Here is a 22,529-nt window from a genome sequence, read left to right as displayed (position 1 = left end):
CATTGAAAGTCTATCTAAATTTCACACCTTTATTAGAGCAACGAAGCAAAATTTGTTCAAAAATAGCTTATTGGTAAACTTTCACTTCAATTAAATCTAATCTTAATGGTTTTATTGTATTTCAAATTAACTTCAGTGGCTCACACGACAGCCCTAGAAAAAGCTTTGGCATTTGTGACGTAAACTAATGAGGCTATGACAAATCAGTTCAAAACCTTTAGCACATTTATTGTGACATTTACTCTTGCAATCCAACTGACAAACACAAAACATTAAAAACAACAACGATACTTTGTTTAAGCGCCTGAGTCACTTCTGCTTAAGTTCAATATGGCAAATCCGCCTCTTTAATCTTCACCGCCGACTTGCAGCCAGGGTGCGATTTATACGGCACTTTCCGATGCCGACACTGCTTAAAATAATATTACTCACAATTTTCAAAATAAAACACCTTGTGAGATTGAATATAGACAGCACAGAATCAATATCACCTTTTAGTACAGCTACATTTGCCAGTGGTAGAGGAAAAAACAAAAACTGTTCAAGACTAAAACTGCTGAAATCCTGAGGAGGATATGACCTGAAGCTACAGTACTCACAAACTGCCAAACAGATTTCAGGGAGAGTTTTGTTGTCTACATTTGAGATTACCTCAATCTGTTAAACATTGTATCATTTCAGTAAGCTTGGTAAAATTACAATTCATACTCTACTAAAAATAAATTTAATAAAGTTCCGTTCAGTAAAAGTGGGGCATGTAGATTAGGTTGTATTTTATATTTCCTTATGTGTGAACATGATGATGTGATGACCAGAGTTATTTTAATATGTAAATAATACCAGCAGACATTTTGTGATCAGTCCTCTGGGCTTGTAATTAATCACATTAATCTTAATTCTAAGAAAAAGATTATTGTCTACCACGGTGGCTACATGCAGAAGAATAAGTGATTCTTCTTATGGCCATATTGTGTGCCGTTGGTTTCATTTTGTACCTACATGGAGGTTTGTACACGTGCCCACTGTAGGACATAAGAGGACTTCACTAGTTTGTTTTTAGAAAGTAGTTGGTTATTTACTGATAAGACTAGTTACTTACGTTTCTCAACCATCTTTTGTTTGTTGTTTGGTGAGCATATATACACTTGTATTGTACTTAAGTACATTCAGCTACAAAGATTTTGTAACTTTCTGGGGACAGTTAATTTGAGTTGTAAAATAGTTACTGGTTATTCAGCTTTATGACTATAACTCATTAGTGTGACCTACAGCTTCTTTGGAAAGATCATTTTTAAAGCTGAAAATTACCAACAGGTCTGTGAGGAGAAGAACAGATGTCTGACCTCCTTACGCCTGCCGTGGAGAAAGACAATCAGATTGAGCATGGTGAGGTCATCAGACTCTTCAAAGACATGACACCAAGGAGGATGCTCCTTTAAAGCTGGAGAAAGGAAACGATAATCCCCGCTTAGATTTTTGAGCAAAAGACAGTCTAGTCTAGTCATAGTCCGTCTTTTAGCCAGAATTGACCAGAAGCTTGTTGATGGTTACAAAAAAGCATGGAGTTTCTCTGCAACATCCTACAGAACATTTGACTTTAAAAAAACAGTTTGTAGGTCTATGTATACATTTGCAGAAATTCATCAACAGTTTCAAACTTGCGTGTACAATACTTTTCATTGATTTTCAAAGTTGAAAATACAGTAGTTCAAGAGCAGTCTTAAAGACTTCAAAAATATAATATGACTTTACTGTCCATGGTGTGTATAAGTCAACTTTTCACAGGATCTGTGGACATCTATATCTACTGAAGGGTTTGTGTCACACTATACTATAACATTGTATATCTGTGAGTGTGGACTTATTGCAATGAAAGTAAAAAAAACAACACGGTGTAGGCTGCATCTCTGACTTATAATGTTTCCAGAACCCTTTTCCTCCACCGATGATGTTTTATAAGCTAACCAGATTGCTGTCATTCAGCTCACAAACAGTTCTCTATCCTTTTGCCAAAGCTGTCAGGGTGAGGGGAAAAAGTGACAAAAACTGGCATCTGTGGAGTGTTGTGTAAATGGTTTTTTGGCTCGCCACCTTAGTGAAATCTTGCAGTCAGTGTGGGGCTTTCACCCCAGGCATTGCAGAGTTAACTTAACTACAAATAAAGGCCAGCTGGACTCCTGCCAGCTGGTGTCCATAGTTTTAGTTTTCCAACAGAAACACTTCAATGTCAAAGCCAAGGTTTCTCCAGTGGAACAGAGGGACTCCTCCTCTGACTCTGCAAGCTTTATTATCACTGCAGAAGTCAACTTCTTCAATCCTAAGGAGACTTTTTAAATAAAAGAGCATTTTTTAGAAGATGGGAGGGGAGGAGTGGGGGGGGGAAATTCCTTGTCCAAGTGTTATCTGGATTTCTGTATCCAGATACAGAAAATACACACTTTGCCTTAATAGATTCCCCTCATTATCTGTGCAAGGATATTCTCATGTTGAAAAGTGGGGCAACAATTCAAGAGACTGCATAGTAGCCACAAATACCACCAGTGCCCTTTCTGATAATGAGAGCGGGATTTAACTGAATTATTATTCTGTCTCCTCGAGCCACCTGTATGCAAGGCTTGGCACACACCAATACAACCTCGCAAGAAGCAAAAACCAGAATCATTCACTTAATGCAGTATTACATTTCAACGAGATATTGTGCTCACGGTTGAGCAGTCACAAACGAACAGTAATTAGTATATGAAGACAAGGTGATTCCTGAAAATTAAATGATTTGTGCTTTATGTTTAAGTAATTTGTACATGAAAAAAGAGAGACAAACACAAAACCACATGGAAGAAATTGTGAAGAGGACCAGAGTATTATTTTCACGTACCAGCTTATATTTCCAACCAGGTCTTTCAAAATAACTGCGTCATCTGCCCCAAATTTTAAGAATGACTGCCTACCAGAAAGACTGATTATGGGTCCAGTACAAAGCCCATGTCCTTAACACAGAACATTATGAAATATGCAACTGTAAAAAAAAATATGTTCTATTCTTGTCAATTATTGACTAACAATGACATATTCAACTACTTTTCCTTTTCTCTGGATTAACTGATATTCCACAAGCTGAATGAAGAATCCACATTTTGGCATCATGAATGAAGAAGATGAATATATGTAAAAAATAAAATAAAAATAATGTCCAAAGTGACGAAAATCACTGCCTGTGTGGCAAACTTATTTATAGGCACCTGCTTGTGCTCAACATGTCAGGGTTTTGATGTTGATCTAGAGGTTGAAGCCACGCAGGAAACTGCAACTGCAAGCGACAGTTCAGCCAAAATTTAGAAATCTGGGAACATTTATCCAACGGAAGTGATCAAAAGTCTGCAATACTCTCGGATAGAGGGGTTTTCTGATCAGGAGGAAATTCTGCAGCAGTGGTTTACTTCCTCCAAACAGATCAGAGATGATATTCTTTTTTCTTATTAAAAAGGCTGAGGTAATTTTTTTCTTCGTTGACAACCGGCTACAGAAGGAGATGGATGGGACAACAGCAACAACAACACAAAGTGTTCCCCTGGGACTCTGAGGAGATGGCCACTGCATGAATTTGTTTGAATCTGACAATCCCTGTCCACTTAAGAGACTACACTCTGCTCAATGCAAAAACAACCTGTGCTGGAATACAACAGGGCCAGGTCGATGGTGACAGGACCACCCCACGCCAGGCCCTGGAGTTCAAAAAGGCCTGAAGAGTAAGGTGTGTTGTGGGGAACGCATTATCTGATTCAGTTGTGCAATATCAAAATTAAGTCCACTGCTCCTTTTATGCACTTCGTACTGTTTTATGTATATAATTTACATTTATGGTTAGCTGAACTATTTGCGGCTATAGCTAGTGTCATGTGGTCAGGTTCATGACTGGTAAGCAAAAGACTATATGAGTCTAAAATAGATTCTCATGTTTCAATTTTGACCTGGATTGAAATACATTGTTTTAAAAGGATTTAATTTTGGCTTTATCAAATAATATAATGGTAAGAATAATAAAATATTTTATAAATGATACTTATGTATGGTCTTACTATTATTTGTATAAAAATGCAATGTTCCTATCCTTCACAAGTATCTTTGTCACTCTGTTGTAAAAACCAACCTTCTTTTTTTTTTTTTTAAAGCCTACTTTATTGGGTCTAATAACAAAAGAGGAGAGTCAAACTAAGACGGTTGTATTCTGACTGAAATTGTTTTGTTTTTTTAATGCATAGAAGAAGAGCACCTGTTGTGCCTATCTGAACCCTTATCTGTGTGACATGGTGCTTTTGACTGCTTCATTCATTGCCTCACCTTTCTCCCCTGACTGCAGATTATTGGCTATAATCCTTCCCCTTTCAGAGCTCGATTCCAGAGAAAAGTTTATCAAAGGTAATGAAAAGTTCAAGTTAAAATCTGTCAACAGCACCTTGTCCCAAATAATGTATTAAAGCCAATAAATCACCCTGAAACCTGAATGTGTCAGACCTCTATGTTTACAATTATTCTCTCATCTGCTGTGAAACCTTAACATCTCCACTCCACAGAAACGCCAACACCCCTTTCTAAAACTCAACTCCTTTTTTTATTTATTTTTTTCTCCTAAGACTACAAATCTTCAAAAAATTATGCTGCAGGGTTTTTGATAATAATGGAAAAAAAAAAATTCTACTCTCACCTTGCTTAGACATGTGTTGCAGTCAGGGCAATTACCCTGAACAGACCTAACAATCTAAATCCCAAAGTACTCTAATGGCTCCAAGACGAAAACATTTCAGAAATATTTGTGGAAATACTTTAAAAGAGCCGACCAGGCAAGATGATCGTACACCTTCAATCAAAAACAAATACAAAATATTTTCTCTAAATTGACTACAAAGGAAATTTAAAACTGTGATTCACCCAGAGGAGTGTTAAGCCATCCCGAGGGTTGAATATATTTTTGTATGCAATTCTGCAACAGTAAAAGATCAGGAAAAAAAACTGCTTTGCATTAGACATCAAAGGGAATGTAATAACTAGATAGTATTAAGAACTTTGCAACTGGTGGCTGGTGAAAATGTTAAATGACAGTAATAAATACAAACAGCTTCACACTGACAAAAACACTCAAATCGCCAATCAAAAAAGTCACGTTTTGCTATGCAAACTAACTCTAAGAAAAATCTGATGACCTAAGAAAAATCTGATGGCAATTATAGTCAAGTACTTTTATATATAAATAGGAATAATGTTTTGATTCTTTATTTCTGGCTATATTTCAATTTGATGCTATCAAACATATTTTTAAGATTGTATGTATTAAAGTCAGACGAGAGAAAAAGGAATTAGTCTGTTTTGAATGAAAGAAAACAAAAAAATGGGCTAGCCACAAAAAACCTGATCCGTGTATATCTACTTAACAATCATTGAGCTGTTGAGATTTTCATTTAGAGCTCAATGACATTCACACCCTGAAAAAAAAAAGATTTAGTTTTGCATTTTCCTTTAGGCAGAGATGCCTGTTGAGTAATTAATTATGACTGGTGTAAAATGTAATAAATAAAAACTATAATCCCCTCCCAAAAAGAAAACTTCATTTAAAGCTGTCCGAGGGTGAGGCAAATTCTCTTCTTGCTCCGTATCCCCACTGCAGGGCCTCAGCAGAGATTACTGAACAAAGCAAAAACTATGGAGCTAAATGAATATTCATGCCATGGCATTTACAAGGAGCTTATTACGCAGATGGCTTGAGGCTTTGAATTTAAATAGGCACAACTCAAACACTATCGCAAATGGTGCAACTCTGCTGTAACCCCAAGGGGATCTAGATGTGTTTGAACTTGAATTGCACTAATAAAGTGCCAATTATCCTTCTAATTTGGAGTAACAAAGCTGGCTGCCTGTTGTGCCGGGTCCCATGTTTACTGGATATCTTTGAATCTCCAATCTATCGGCTGTAATGAGTTCAGCTAATTGGGAATGAGAGAAGTGATTTGGGAGTCACAGACGGCTGTTTGGTGCTGTAAACCTGAAGGGAATAAATAACTGTCAAATGTCTGTTCACTGTAGAGACATCATCAGGAAAAAAATGAGAAGATAAATATGTATAAGTGTCAAGTATGACCTTAACCTGTGGCTTTAACTACAGACTGACCGCTTCATATGAAACTCATACAAAAAAAATAAATAAATAAAAATACTTGCACACTTCAAGCTAAGATGAGACAAATTACTGCAATTTCAATTTTGTAGCTTCGATCAGCAAAACAGATAATGTTACAATGCTGAACCTTAAATATGAGCGTGTCAAAATGAGTTTTACTTCTGTTGAGCAACACTGACATCATATATCCAGACAACTTGCAATCAGAAAGCAATTAGAGACTGCTGTGTTAATGAGTTGTACATTCTTACTTGAATAACATCCGAAAATAGTTTCTATATAGAAAAAGAAACTTAGACGCCAGTTTGTTCTGTGAAAATTAGCCAATTTTAGAAGGTGCTGTTCATTTGCAAAACTCTAGAAAAAAAGTGGCAATCAGTTCAAACCTTAATTATATGGAGCATGGGTGTCAAAACACATTTTCATTTTGGGCCACATCAAGATCACAAAGTCCACAAACCTACTCGTTAACAAACTGCTAAGATAATAATTAACTGGCCAAGCATTCAATGAGTACGTCCTAAGACAAAAGAATATCGCATATCTTTTCACAGTGATGTAATTTTGTACTTTACATTACAAAAACAGCTTTGATTTGATGGATAAAATAATATTTAAAACACACAACTGTTATTTTAAAGCTTTATTTATGTGGTCCTGTATGGAAGAGAATCTTATGGTGGCCAGATTTGGCACCCAGGCCTAAAGTTTGACACAGATGACATAGACCTTTAAACCAACCCCAGAAGGTTTTTTTTATAAAAGCTGTTTCAACACGGTTAAACATCTAAACCAGTGTTTCTCAATTCCTGTCCTCAGGGATCCATGCTCTATGTATTTTAGATGCGTCTCTGTTTCAGAGTAAGTGATTCGAATGACTGTATGACCTCCTAAGCGTGCCATCAAGGGATGCAGATCTTGGTAATCACCCACTTATTCAAGTCATTTGTGTGGCACAAGGGAAACACATAAGACATGTACGGCAAAAAAGGACCAGAAGTGAGAAACACTGGTCTACATAATGCATCAAAGTCTGCACACTGAAATATTATATAATAGAAATATAATATAATATATCTATATCTATCCATATGTATTATATTTCTATATCTATATACCAACATTCATCCTTTAGAATCTTTTTAAGACAGAATTTAATTTTAAAAAATAATCACAAAATCTCTGCTTAATTCAAAACAGAAAACGTACAAAGAAGACAGATCTCCATCTCCATAAGCTAAGGTTTCTTTATCAAAGAAATGGAAACCCAACCACTCATGCCAAAACAACCCTGAAGGACATTATACCTGCATGTCTCAGGCATGACAGCTATGCGATTCCCTCACTTGCACTCCTTTTTCACGCCTCATTGTCTCTTTCACCTTTCTTCCCCCGCTTCGTTTCCCTGATAACTCTAGTAGCTCCTCCTGCTCTCACTCTTATCTCCATCTCCCACTGTCACACAATCCATCATCCCATTCTGCTTGATGTTTAGCTCCCACACTCCCTGCATTAAATAAAATGCTGGAGACAAAAAGCCGGCTACTGTATATAATGGCACCGTGGTGTGCAATGCTGTTCATCTGTTTTGTGAAGAAGCCGTTCATAGGACAAAAAAAAAAAAACAACTTTGGATTTATAGGCTTAATTTTTAATTTTGTTGAAATGAAAAATGAGCTGGAACCAGTCTTATTCTGGATTTATGAAAGGAGAACTTAAAGCATCAAAACATTGAAATCTAAGATTTAAAATCATGTGTGTAGATGAACGTGTGTGTACGTGGAATTGAGCTATCTGTTAATATAACTCGTATTTGTTTTTATCACACAACCTAGATTATAGAGTTTGGTGGTGTTGCAGGTAATGTTTTAGCTGATTGTTTTGAAGGAAGTTTAAACTGTAAGACATGTTTAGGGCTTCTAGGACACATTATGCAGTGATACTCACTACCACAGAAGCTAATGTCTACATCTTCCTTATTTCTGCTCTTGGGCAAACAGCCAATCAGTGCCAGTGGAAATGAATGGTGCTCTTAGATTGGTTGCGTTACAAAAACCAGCCAATAATGCGATAAGTAGCATTGCAACCCAGTATTACAGCTTCCCAAACTGTTTTCTCTCTGAAATACACTATATAAGCTCTAACATGCCTACCGATGATTTTTCTTCAAATAATTTGGATTTACTTTTGATACAAACATCTGAATTGGTGAATTCCCAAAACTAGAGGTGGGCATTTACTGTTATGATTAATTTCAGTTAATTATGTTAAATAAGAAAAAAAAACTGACAGGAAGACTGGAAATTTTATTTTGAATATTTTCTCCACCGTTTGTTCCCTGAGAGCATCAATAAGCATTAGTAAAATATGATCAAATAAAGTTATTGTGTGTGGTTTAGTGATATAAATCACACTGTAAGTCAGCGGTGTCCTGAAGAAGGCCATTAAAGATGAGAATGTTTTTCAAGAACGATATTTGTGCTTGTGGCTTTATGAATGCTGTGCCGTGCAATCACAGCCTACATCCATCCATCCATCCATCCATCCATCCATTTTCTACCGCTTCATCCGGGGTCAGGTCGATAAAATTTTAAGTTTTTATCGCCCACAGTGACCCAAAATTAAATTAGCAGGGCTACAGTATGTCTGAAAAATGCTTTTAATCTTAAAAAAAAACTTAATTATCAGTTTTATTTGTGAGGTTTGTGCACATGAGCAAGGAGTATGAACGAGTTCCAATTTGCTCCCAACAACACATAGATACATATACACACACTGTGTTTTTACAGAAGAGTAAGACTAGACTCAGTTTGTGCAAATATGCATATAATTCCTCACTAGAAGGTGATAGTTGAAATTATCACAACATACATTTTCCTGCTGTATACTTGCCAATATGTCTGCCCTCCCCTGCCCTGCCATGTTATATTAAGCTTTCTCGACTGTTATTGGTGGACAGTCTCTTCTACTTCTGTTCTTGGCTGAGCAATTTACATCTGCCCACATACTTGCAGACAGAAACGCTTTCATATCATAAAACCATGGAAATATCTAGAGAAGAGGAAGCTCTTGTACATTAATTTAGATGCATTATTGGAGAAAAGAAAGGTCATAGCCCACGTACAGATATTCAAGGAAAATGGGCATTTTTCTGGTAACCTTGAATGACACAGCACTGAAGCACGGGGGTTGCCTGCTGGATAATACTGCAGGAAGGGTTATCAATAGCACCATTTATTGCACAGCGGTTACAATACTGGGGCAGTGACTATGTCGTAATCTTTTTTTTTTTTTTTTTGCTTTCAGAACAGTTCTTACATTATTCAGAGTGTTTAGAAGTGAGTGGACTTGCTGTTAGATTTCTGACGTTTTTAGGTTTTGGGATTAGAAACAAAGCAAAAACACATTTTAATCACAAACAGGGAGAGGTTATCAACACAAGAAATGATTCATTTAGTGGAATGACTTCAGGGACTTGAAATGTATCATTTTATTTGACACGATCCTTAAGTTCCCTCGTGTTCCCAAAACTAAACCTCTGCAGACTTTACCTTGAATTTTCGCCAAATGATCTTTGTTTTCCTTCATGGATTGCCAAGAATTTTGGCACAGACTTTCATGATTCCAAAACAGATATAGCACATTCACATTGATTGCATAAACTCTTTCTGCCAACTAAGGCCGTTTTTTGTACATTGACTACAGAAAATAACTTCAAGAATGCGTAATTATTATCAGAATACTTATTGTAGCTGCATAACATTTCTTTATTGCCTTCATCTTTTTCTGAATAGGGAGAGAAAGTAACCATGAAAACAATCTCCCAATAACATAAACATGACACAAAAGTCGTCTTGGAAACAATTCAAAATAACTGGAAGGGAAAGAATTAAAAGCATTACTATTATTTCGAAGCAAATTAATTTACCATAAATATCCTAGGACTAAATATGCTACCACATTACTGCTAAAGTCTTTTTGTTTTCTTTCACAGACAATTAGATCCCACTATGAATATTTATCAGCAAGTTAATGCTGCAAAACCAGAGATGTACCAATCACAGTGTAGTGGCTGAGTTACGATACCTGTTTTTTTTAAGCTCTGATTTACGAAATTCAGTAACTATAGGATATCAGAAAAGAACAAAAAAAATCATCTAAGGGAAGCATGGGCTCAGTTATTTACATAAGCATCTCTTTGTGAAAACAGCATCACTGTTACTGTTTAAAAATTCAGAAGATCAACATAAGCAGAGACTAGAGACTGTGAAACCAAAAGAGCAGTGAAAAGAGTTTGAGGACAGAAATCAGATGGAGCGCAGCAAGGAGGTCAAAATTTAACATTACCTTCAGTGGGGTTGATAGCTGCTGGTAATCTGTCCCACGGGAGAGTCCAAGCAGGGCGAGGATGAGGAGAGAAGACTGCCTCGATGCCATTTTCCTGAGGGAAATACACATACCGGCAAGCAAATAGCTCCGTTAAGAAGCTGCATAAACTACATGTAAATAAAAATGATCCCAAAAGCCAAAACCAGTTAAATGTAATAATTTACTTGATTATATAGATGCAAAAGGGCAACAAATGTTATTCTACTATCGAGTGTGTCTTCACTACAATGTCAAGACAGTGCTCTAACATTAGTATTCTAGTAATTGTCGATCACAAAAGTGGAGCATGAAAACCATCCTGCCGTAATGTCAAATGTTGCTTGAAAAAAAAAAAAGCAGAATACTATAGAAGACCAAAGGATAAAGACTTTTTTTTAAATACAGAAATGTGGTTCTCCTGCAAAAATTCTCAACGTACTAAACAGAATATGGACTCAATACTTGGTCAGGGTATTTTATTTCCACAAACTACAGCTTTAATGTGGTGCCTCTGCTGAGACAGTAACCTAGCTCAAGTTGCTTCCGCTTAATAGCTCACCATAAATGGGTGTAGAATGAATCTATACGAGTATCATGTTTAATTGAATTAATGAAATAAACGATCTCTTTGACGATTTTCTAATTAACTGAGATTCACCTGTATTGATGAACTGAATGAACTGATAATAACCAAGCTGGAGCACAAGTTAGAGCGTTTCTATAGAAGAAGCAGCAGTCTGGAACATTCAGGTGTGTGTCGACATGATGCAAGAAGAGAAACTCCAACAGTGATTTTAGAACAACTGCTGCTGTCCATCAATCTCTGCCAGATGTGAGGCCATGCTCAACAATGTGCAGTTCATCTTTCTGCAGCAAGAGATTGCAGACAAGTGGAAAATATTTAATGCTGTGGCCAATTTCCCAGGAGTGGGCATACCAAGTTCAAGCCAAGGGCAGACTGCACGGTGTTCCAACGAAATGCAAAAAAAATAAAATAAAAAAGAAATACAATTTACATTGCAGACTCCAAAGCAATTCATCAGTATCTTAACTTCCCATCTTGGGATTCCTAAGAAAGAGATTTGTCTTTCTTAAGTTGTGTCTGCATGAACCAAAAAGCAAGCCAAGAGGGAAACTATTTCCAGGAGCTGGGCACACCGTAGACCACTCTGTATACGAAAATATGTAAGCTTGAATTGTGAGGCCATCTGTCCAGCTGCTAAAGCGTCATTTAATTATTGTCATTTAACAAGACAATAATTCCAAAGACAGCAGCAAATTTATAAGAGAATGACTGACAAAAGAAGTAAGAATGTGCGCAAATGAGTCTCTGCAAAAGTCTTTGTAAAAAGAAGGATGGACCTATGTTGTTGTGCAACAAACATTAATAAATATTATAACTGCTGATTTCAAGTTGCTGTTACTAAAGGTTGCTCCACCACCTAATGCAGCACAGATACTGGTTGGTGTTTTAATGGCCCTGCGTTTTGTCACTTCTTGTTGAAAATTAATTAGAATTTGTAAAACATGCTGCTGTTCATCCGAGGATGCAGCTACCAAATTTCAAGAGCTGCTGAGATAGACTTTTTATACCTCTTTGTTCGAACTTAACTTCAATAATAATCATAACCGCAACATATGCTGAGTAAATAAGACCTCGCATATCCATGCATAAAAGCAGTCACTAAATATTGCAGAAGCAGCAATCACTGAATCAGCTAAAGATAATGAGCCCCCCTCCCCCATTTTCACAGCTTTTATGACTGGAAAAGAGAAAATGGAGCTGGATAATGAGCTCAAATATACCTCAAAAGTTTTCTACAAGTACTTTTTTTTTTTTTTAGAAATTTGATCAAAACAAAAACCCCTGACATTACAAGAACCTTTAGGAGCATTATCAGAGAAATCTGGGCCAACACAGAACGACAGCATTAGCACAAAACAGCAGCTCCTGCGGTGCTGGTGGTGTCATTAAAGCAAAGAGGGCTTTAAGGACACCTGTGTGCTTACATGCTCTCATACTGGTTTAACTCTACAGGCAACAATTTTCCACATTACCCTTCCAGCTGCAGTGCTGCTCCATTCCGTTATCATAATTTATCTCCTTTATGGGGTATATCTCAATACCGAATAAAAATGTTTTTAGAAAGATTCTCTTGAGCGGGGATAACCACAGCAATTTATATTACACAATATCATCTCATAGTCAATATTGTTATTAGCACACCGATGCAAGAAAATGCTAGTATTACTACTTTTGTTACTTTTGTGTAGGCATAAATACTCGGGGTATCCAGATCTGATATCAGTATCAGATTAGGGATCTGTTTACAGCCATTTTACAGGATCATAAGAATTTATACCTATGAGATTACATTTTTTTGTATTAAACCTTGGGTCAATTTTTGGAGTGGCCACAGCAAAGAACTGATATCAGTCAGATAATGTAGAAAAGTTGTGATCAGAGCTGAAAGATGTCCGAGCAAAATTCTCATTTCGATTTGTATCTGCTTCAAATCTTTCCGTTCCTATCTCAAACTGCCAAGGGAGAGTAGATGTCTATTAGCGTAATCTGGTACAACATATGTAATGGTGATGTTTATGTTGGTGTTGCACATTGTCCTTTTTGTAAATAGCCATATTTCAAAGATGGCTTACAAACCTGACTTAGTTCTACCAGTTCTGTCTGAAGGAATGGCCCAAAAGTTTTGAAGATTCTAGCAGAAAACAAAACAGGAAAAATTCAGACAGGGAGAAAAACAGGTGTCTTTGCACAACATGTAACCTTTGTCTGGTTTTGAATGAGTGTTATTTCAGCTATAAAATGTCTACATTTGTCTATACTAGTTCTCTGTTAGAATTATTACTTTTGGTTTCCTTAATAACTTTAGTTCACTATAATTCTGTAGATTTATTTTGTTACTACTAACAACAAATAGTCAATGGTTGCAGTGATAACAGTAGACACAGATATGACTCTTTAATGGATCATCTATATATGATAAAACATATAAAACATAATGCTGATAAAGGGTCTTCCTCAAAATGACCTAAATCCACATCTTCCTGTTTGACTGAAAATCCTTTATGTTCAGTAGTAACATTCATACCAATATAGATGGCTCCAGCTGCCCAATAAGCCCTGAGGAAAGGTCAAGTCAAGACAAAGCCCTTCAAAGATTTGGGAATATCCTAGAAACTTTGAATTAAATCACTCCGTAAGGAACATAAAAAATAAAAAAAAACTTTTAGCTGCAAGAATCATAGCTAGAAGGTTAACATTTCCACTGGAACACACTGTCTGTGTCTGTAATCCCTGTTTTTCCAACAACAGCTTCCCTACGAGAACAGAAAATCACATATTTTTCTGTTTTTGTTTTTTAAGCAGCTGACTCCCTTTCTTTTTGCTAGAAATTCCTTTCTGGGTCATTCCTGCTCTTGGATTTAAAGGCTGAGTTGAACCTTAATGGAAAGAGAATCATCTTAATCCTGGGTCTGCATTCAGGTAAAAGTTTACACCTCATTGCACTGACAGCTTGACTGACGGGCATCAGTTGGTGTTAACTCGTGTGAGAAAATGAGAAAGTGACAGAGTTTATGAGCCATTTATCATGTAGATAACGGAGGAGAGAGAGAAGGAGAGATGGTAACGGCTGCCTCTGGTCAGCAGCAACAGAACGATCGATTGTCAAACTGCTCTTTCCCACACACACCCACACAATGTACACACACACACACACATCGACCAAGAAAGCACAACAGCTGCACTCCAGACAAAATAGTGGCGACATGTAGCCATCTTTCTAATCCCTCTAAGCAGAGGGAGAATGGTGGCTATTGTGTCGGTATGTGCAGGCATTCCTCTTAGTTTTAATGTCTGATTTCAACACGGCATGAAAACTGTCATTTGTGCACATCTGGGCCTGACTGAAATTTCATCTACCGACGTGGCAAATATGAGACACATCCCATCGTGACCACCCAGCTCACTCCGTCTCATCCAAACTACAAAAACACCCGCGCCACCACCACCTACCCTCTTACTGCCCTCACCGTTCCTGCCACTCATAATCACACTCTTATAAAGCTCGAGCCAGCAGGAAATCACAGAAATATCTATGCAGGGAGAGGACAGGAAGAAAGACAGACTAACAGCTCACTGAGAAGCCGAGTTAGTGGGGCTGAGGGGGATATCTACGTCTGAGAAGCTGCCTCTGCTTATCTTCTGCTGCAAAAGCTTGTTCAAATATGCAAAGGGTGACAACTTGGGTGATACAGAGCGAAGAAATCTAGAGATGCATCTGAATCCAAGTGTGTCATCAACACTCCTAGAGGGAAGTTCACAGCACTGGAAATAGGCTGGCTGTACAAATAGAAAGTTTATTTTTGGTTTCTGAATACTACATTTAAGCCTGTCGCGATAAACAATAAGTCAATTAATCGCATGATGAATGAAAATTATCGGCCTCGTTTTAATTTATCGGCTTTATCGTTTCTTCCCGTCTTTTTCTCTTTCTATTGATGACATTAGATGAAAAAAGGCTCAACTCTGGTGCTTTCCACTGATCCCCCCTTCCTCATTTCATTAGCGTAAGAGAGGAGTGAACTATTGCATCAGGTAGTCGGATATGCCCATCTTCTCTATCCAAGTTTAATGATTATTGAAGAGCAGTGTAGTATACAGACTTCATAATCTGTACTCTTTTGGTTGAATGTAGTTTTCATTTCCACTTTGGTTTTATGTTGTGTTTAGTTTTTATTCAAGAGTTTGAGAGTCCATTTAATTTTTTTTGGTCGTTTTATTTTGTTTACCAGTTCCAGTGTTAAGTGTTCTTTTGAAAATAAAGTGTATTTATTTTTGGCAGAATGTGCTTGCATTATTATGTCATTACAATTACATCAATTTAAAATGGTCTTCAAACAATATTATTGTTTATCGCAATAATTTTTGAGACTATTAATCGCTCAGCAAAATTTGTTATCGTGACATGCCTAACTACATTGTTTATTTAATTAAAAAAAAGAGAATTATCTAGAAATGCACCAATTAATCAAGAAGACAAAGAAAAGAGCCTGAAATTGAATAAATATATTTTTTCTCATTCCCAAATGCATCAAAACTAGGAATTCCGAGCAGTTTTGTCAATAAGCAACAACCAACAGCATGTTCTGTGATGCACCTTTTTCTAGATCAACAACAATCAGATAAATGTTACTGACATATACTTCTTTACAAAAAAACTGGGATAGCACAATTTCTGCATTTTCTTACCATCAGCATTACTTCAACTGACAAGATCCACTAAGAGTACTGAAACATGCATTTTTAAAAAAGCACTCATTCAAACAACCTCTCTTATTTTCACTCCTGGTAAAAGTTTAAGTGCTTTTTGTTGGTTGAGATGGTGGGGAAAGGTGGACTTTGCAGCATAATCTACTACTACTATTTCACAAGGTTGGAGCATAAACAGAGAGCGATCTTTGACCATTGCTCTTTGCCGTCTCCTCTTACACTGGACACTGAAATGGCACCGTTGAATGAGTGTCTTTTGAACCGTCTCTCTGTTGATTTGCACCAGATTCCAGTTGAAACACCAAGTGACGACCCATTTTCAGTCACTTAGTATAATCCTTCTGGTTATTGCTCACAACGTCCCATTTTCAGAATTAATAAGATCAATGCCCGTCGAGCCACCACGGGGTAAACAAGCCCAGAGAATCATGTGTTCTCCATCATACTCAACACTGGGTTTGAGGTGGCTTCTCCACAGAATGGATTATGTTTTCATGCCACCACCTCCTGGGGAGTTTGTTGCTGAAAAGCTCAATCTTTCCTTTCCAGGCATGCTTCCCTAATAATGGGTTGTGAGGCAGCATCTGCTAGTAGCAGTGAAACTTCGTGATCCCAAGATGCCTTTGCTGCAATTCTCTGAGAATGTTTAGAGATTTCTTACCTGCTTTCCCATCCTGCCCACTGTGCCTGGTGGCAAGAAAACACAGCTTTTCTTCCACCCTAGTAACCACAGGCTAAAATAAATTGACCTTCGTGTCATTTTTATACCCCAGAAAAACAGAAAGTCATGAATTTCTGATTAGATGGTGCTGAAGCCTCTGATCCACTTAAAAAAACTTAAGTATAAATCAAAAAAAATCATCGAAATGTGTACGTTATGTAAGAAAACATTTAACTACAAAATAAAAAAAAATATATTAAAAAAATAATGGTTGGATTTTTCTTTTTTTTTCCCCCACAGAGGTTATGCTGCTGCAGAAAAACTTTAATTTATTTTCACACATCTTTACCAGGTGTGACAAAAACTGTAACTAGCAGGTTAAATGTGAATTGCTTTACTCCTTCTGTTTTAAAAAGACGTATTTTTTTAAAACAGAAGGAGTAGAAGTACACAAAGTCAGCAATCTATGTCTGCCAGAGGCTTAAATATTAGTACTCCTTAAGGTGCAACAACTAACAGAATAAGCAGCCACGAATCTTCTGAGGCTATTAAACCATCACCCAACAAATCATGCCTCTGTGTGCTGAGGGGAAAATGGGAGGCGCAACCTCTTAAATTTCCTGCCATGCATAAAAGCAAAACATTTGGGAATCACAGAAGGAAAGGAAAGGTAATTATTTACTTTGAGCTTAGTCATTGTGGGCCTCGGACCGCCGACGAAATGAAGGTTTGGGGTCACCTCCTGACCCTCTGTAGGCAGCAGGTCATCACGGTTCTCCTGTTGTGGTGGCCCAAAGAGGCTGGGTGTTGGAGCCTGGACTTCGGACAGAACGAACCCACAGTCCTCGGCTGCTCGAAGGACCCCGGGTACTTCCTGAACGCGACCGTACCAGCGCAGGAGACGGGGGAGATGATGCAGAGTGTTCGGTGTGTGGGTTTGGAGTGAGCACTATTAAAGAGGGGATGAAAAGGGGAGATATTGATTTAGTGAATTGACTGCTGTGTCATGTCTATCGAAGCGAGAGGTGAAGTTCCACAAAAAAAGTCACTCATCACGTTTCTGTACAGATAAACACACTCCAGGGGCTGGCAGGAGAAGCAGGAAAACAGAGTTGGCAGCTGTTGGGGGGGAGATGAAGACACAAACTGGGCGAGACATGATAACAGAAGCTGCATTTGACTGCGTGTGACAGAAAGACGACACGCAGAACGGAGGACGAGTGAGAAGGAGTCACTGGGAGCCGTGTGCGGCGTGGACAGAGTCGTTAAAAGGAGACATGCTACGCTGAGTGTGAAACTGGAAACCAGTGGAGCGCAGCTGACTGCTAAAAGCCCCGATGTGAGGACTTCAGCTCGTTCCCACAGTGGACAGATAGTTGGAGACAGCTGACATGTGAAACAAAGGTTTGGACTCGGGGTTTCTGCTCGACAGACAGCACGACGTCCACGATTAGTAATTTACTAATCTCCGTCCTGTTTCGAAGCTGTGTGTCAAAATATCTTAATTATTAACTCATTTTTTGTATGTCAAAGTTATTAATCAGAGGTTTAGCAGAAGCCTAGACTGTTCTTTTTTTTTTGTAAAATCTACATCTAAAACATTACACAGCATAAACACTGAACATCAACCAAACTGTACATTTTCACTGTGAAACAAAGTGGTGGCATCATCATACTGTGGGAAAGTGCCTCCCCACCCCATCAGAGACAAGAAAGCCAGTCATATCCCTGGGGTAGAGCTTCAACTTTCATTAGAATCACTGTTCCAAATATACAGCCAAAGTTCAAAGGAAAGTTAAGATGAAAGTAAATTCCTGTGTTAGAGTGGTGCAGAATCTGAGGTATGACTTGGAAATTATTTATGCTAATAGTGACTGACTGAGGCTGAGCTGTTTTGCAAAGAATAGGAAAAACGATTTTGTCTCTAGATGAGCAAGGATGGATGAGACACATCCAAAAGACATGCAGCTGTGATAGGAGGTCAGTGTAATTCTAAAATGTTTTATTTCAGGAGGGCTGAATGCAAACGCAAGCAACACTTTTAAAACTTTTAATTACGGTAGATCTTTTTCCCCCCCAAAAAAAAACACGCGCCCTTTTTCCTTCCACTTCTCAGCTTTGTGGCCCTGTGTGGCCATTTTATTTAAAAACCCAATAAAATATCTTGAAGTTTGTGTTTGACAAAGTGTGGAAAGTTTCACATGTTAGATTTTGCACTTCACAATCTAACATAATGAAAATCAGAGCTTATTAAATAACTTGAGGTTTTAATCAAAGCATTCTCATTTCACACAATCTCTGGAAAACATTTAATTGCCAAACTGTTACTGATTATTGCAATGTTGATAATGAGCAGTAATTGTTAATTGTTGATTTTTTTTTTTAATTATTCCAAATGTTTTTTGGGGGGGATGGTTTTCACTTCATTTTTCTTCATCATAATTTGACCAGCATGCTTTGTGAGCTTTAGGCTCTTAGTTACTAAATATATCAATCAAGTGTGCGCATCAAGTGCAGTGAAACCCTGACCGGGCAAAAATACAGGCATAAAAAAATGTCTATGCATGGCACAGAAAATACAACATGCTATCTAATATTGCATCCTACCCTTCATGATTGCAATATTGCACACAATAATATGATTTGATATATTGTGAAGCTCCACTACATAAAAATTGCCTGTGTAAACCTGGTCAAAATTCTGTGCATGCCACTCAAGTCTATGGCTAAAAAAAATTTATAAATAAATAAACCTTAGTTTCTGTTACTTTAAATGCAAATTGTAAAAAGAGATAATTTTGAGTAATGAATATTCTGCATTTATGAGCTTCAGCTCTTGAAGTTCTGATTGAGTTTGAAGTTTTCAGGCCAGCATAAGACCCTGGCATGATGATCTGTCAGAGAGAGAAACGCGCTCTCAGATGAAATGCATGTCAGCCTGCTGCATTTCAATAGAATCCCTCCCATATAGTGTTATCAGTTTCTGCCAGGTGGCCCAGGACCACCTGTGAGAGCCAAAATGTGCCAGGTCTGATGCAGTGAGTCTCCTTGATTTGACTTTCTGTCTGAATGCGTCTGAAAGGAGGCTGCTCACCATGACCGGAGCGTTGGAAGCCAGACGTCGGACATTATTTCACAAGTCATCATCATAAATATATCAGAGACACGGTGAATATGTTTGAAACAGGAGTTGTGTGGCCCGGATGGAAAAACGTGCATGACGACACGAGTTCTGGATGGTAGCAATTAATGTCTTGTGGCACAATGTCACAGACAATGGTGTGTGTGTGTGTGTGTGTGTGTGTGTGTGTGTGTGTGTGTGTGTGTGCGTGTGTGAATGGGCGAATGAGAAACAGATTGTAAAGCACTTAAACTCCTATGAGTGTGGATTATTTGCCCACATAACAGGTGCTGTGCGAATACAAACTGCTATTAAACAAAGTGCGTCATTATATCAAAAGTACTCGGCTAATTGCAGTAAAAATAGCATGAAATTAACTTCTGGCATGTGTTTGTTGAAATAAAAAGTGCAATTACCTAAGATAAACAGCAGAAATAAGGCAATTATTAAGAACAAATCATTGCTCAAAGTGGTAATAAATCCTCCTTTACATTATCACGCCAGAAGGCCTTACCAGATAGTGATGAATGCAGGGCAGCAGCACGACATCAGTCAGAGTGAAGTAAAGTCCCTCAGCAAACACATGCTCCAGTTCAGGCAAATCTGTCGTCTTCACTTTCCTGATCTCAGAGTTCTCTCTAGTGGTCCCTGCCGGAACTGAATCCACTGCCAGTTTGGCCAGAGCCGCCCTGAGCTCGAGCCCTTCAAGTTCGGGCTTTCCCTCGCCTTCAGACGTGCCGTTCTTTTGCCTTTGTCTCTGCTCTTGGAGTTTCTGTCTCCGGATTTTGTCGTCGTTGTGTACTTTGACGGGCTCGGCGAGTCGTCGCTCGAGGGTAACAATAGCAGGAGGCAGCAGCTGGGCCTGTCCCGTGGGCTTCTGCAGGTGTTCCTCCACTGCAGAGGGGATGCCCAGTTCGCACAGTCTGGTCCATTTGCTCACCTGATAGCGAGGAACGAGGAGATCAGATGATAAGATAATACAGAACTCTCCTTAAAATAATAATAATTAAAAAAAAAAAACCTTTGGAATTAGTAAGAGCTGTTTAAGCTTAAGATTTGTTTTAAAATATGCACTTCTCACAAGACACTTAAGGACATTTTGCTTTCAGGTGAAATTTAAGGAAGATCTAAAATGTTCACGCTAATGTGATTCATCATGAAAGTAGGGCCTTTAAGTAAACGGAGCAAAAGCCAGCAGCAGCGCTGGTTATGCTACAACAAAAAAATAAAACCTCATGTGCCCTTGAACATCAATTACACCTTCTTGACAACGCCTCGCACTGTTCACAAGTGGACTTATTGGATGCTGAGGAATGGCACCCCTCTCTTCTTAAAGGGCGCCCACCAGGTCATTGAGATTCTGAGGTGCAGAACTGTGAGTCAGCTCATCCAAGAGGTTATCTATGAAATTCAGGTCTGGAGAGAATTCAAGTTACTTCAATCAATGTACGTCAGTCAGCGATTCCCTAATGATGTGACCTCGATGAGTTGGAGTGTTGTTGTCCACCAAGATGGACACTAGTTTTGTTTTGTTTTGTTTTGTTCATGCAGAGATAAAATAACTGGATTGGTGACGTTTTTCAAGTAGTATGGGTACTGTACAATTCACAATAGTGTAGGACAGATCTTTATTGACTAAATACATCTGCCCACACTGTATCACCACCAGCACTAAGAGATGATGGTGTGATGGCTCAAGAACAGCGTTCAGAAACAACCAGTCAGCAGTTTCTGCAGGATCCTTTAAATCAACCATTCATTTGATTTGTCTTGGACCGGGGAAGCACAAATGGTCTATGGCACAAGAACTGCTCTCAATATTTCACCTGCACAATCCTTATAGTTCCATTTTGAATAAAATCACAGTCACTGACTTAGATGTGATTCGTGTCAAGAACTTTATCCGGGTGAAATTGTGATACGTTTCCAACTAACCTCCGCACAAGCTTTCAGGCATGTTTTCTTAAACCCCAGCAGCTCCTGCACATCCTTCCTGGAGGGGTCAGCCTCGATGGTTCTGATGATGATGTGCCTGAGGACCACCGCCAGCCCAGCCCGGCAGAGCCGCCCGCTCTCATCCACGGCAGCCGGGAGACGGCAACCCCTCACCAGCCGCGGGAGACCCTCCGGGGAGACAAAGTCGCACACACTCAGAGACTCTGGGAGGTGAAACCTCTGGGATTCAGGGAAGCCTTTGTTGTTGCTGTCTCTGCGAACCAGGAAAACTTTGAAAGACTTGGACTCGCAGTAAGACAGGAGGAACAGGACGATGGAGGTGTGCAGGGGCAGACGCGTCTCCTCGTTATGGGAACAGACTTCTAAATAGAGGCAGGGATGCAGTTGCTCTGCTTCAGAGTGTTTCATTTTAAACGAAGAGTCAATGCTGTGGAGTAGAACGAAAGATATTTGTTTTGCTTACAAATCACAGCATATTTACGGATTTATGCGCCAAAATGCCAACGCCAACGCGTTAGATAAATAAAAAATAAAAAATACTCACAAACACTAGTTACACATGGATCCTGAACGTTCACAACAGAGCTTCTTCTTCCACTGCATAAAGCTAACATAACTCCACAGTGCCCTCTGCTGTGAATAGTGGCAACAACAATAAACTCTCTTAACCTAAACTTCCCATAGAAAATCTATGGAGTATTTTCTAGCAGATTTTTTATGTTTTTTTCAAAAGAATGTTCATTTTTCCTGAAAAATTGAATTTCGGATTCTTATCAGCTAACTTAAAAGTGAACGACCTAAATATAAAACAGATATGTGTGCACTATCACTTTTACTTTCTGATTACTCTCTTTATTGAGATGCACTGACATAGTTTAAGTAATAACAAAGAACATTTCTGCAGCGGTATGCACCAGCTTTAAAAAATATACCACTTTTTTTCATATCGTTCCGTTTATGT

At 38.4% G+C, this 22,529-nt stretch overlaps 1 protein-coding gene across 1 annotated transcript in view; it reads right to left on the bottom strand.

The window, feature by feature from the left end:
- Window positions 1-22,190, bottom strand: part of gstcd (glutathione S-transferase, C-terminal domain containing) — a 29,979-nt gene extending 7,789 nt beyond the window's left edge. The window contains exons 1-5 of the mRNA XM_017303837.1: window positions 22,113-22,190; window positions 21,548-21,995; window positions 20,127-20,552; window positions 17,174-17,440; window positions 10,517-10,610 (exon numbers count right to left, since the gene is read on the bottom strand). Of these exons, the coding sequence (XP_017159326.1) occupies window positions 10,517-10,610; window positions 17,174-17,440; window positions 20,127-20,552; window positions 21,548-21,976 (1,216 nt within the window). The 5' untranslated portion in view covers window positions 21,977-21,995; window positions 22,113-22,190. The remainder of the gene's footprint in view (window positions 1-10,516; window positions 10,611-17,173; window positions 17,441-20,126; window positions 20,553-21,547; window positions 21,996-22,112) is intronic.
- Between the last annotated feature and the right edge of the window lie 339 nt (window positions 22,191-22,529).

The sequence above is a fragment of the Poecilia reticulata genome, linkage group LG1, assembly GCF_000633615.1.
Source record: "Poecilia reticulata strain Guanapo linkage group LG1, Guppy_female_1.0+MT, whole genome shotgun sequence".
NCBI classification, from domain to species: domain Eukaryota; kingdom Metazoa; phylum Chordata; class Actinopteri; order Cyprinodontiformes; family Poeciliidae; genus Poecilia; species Poecilia reticulata.
The sequence above is the reverse complement of the archived record's forward strand: the minus strand, read 5'-3'. Positions and strand labels throughout refer to the sequence as shown.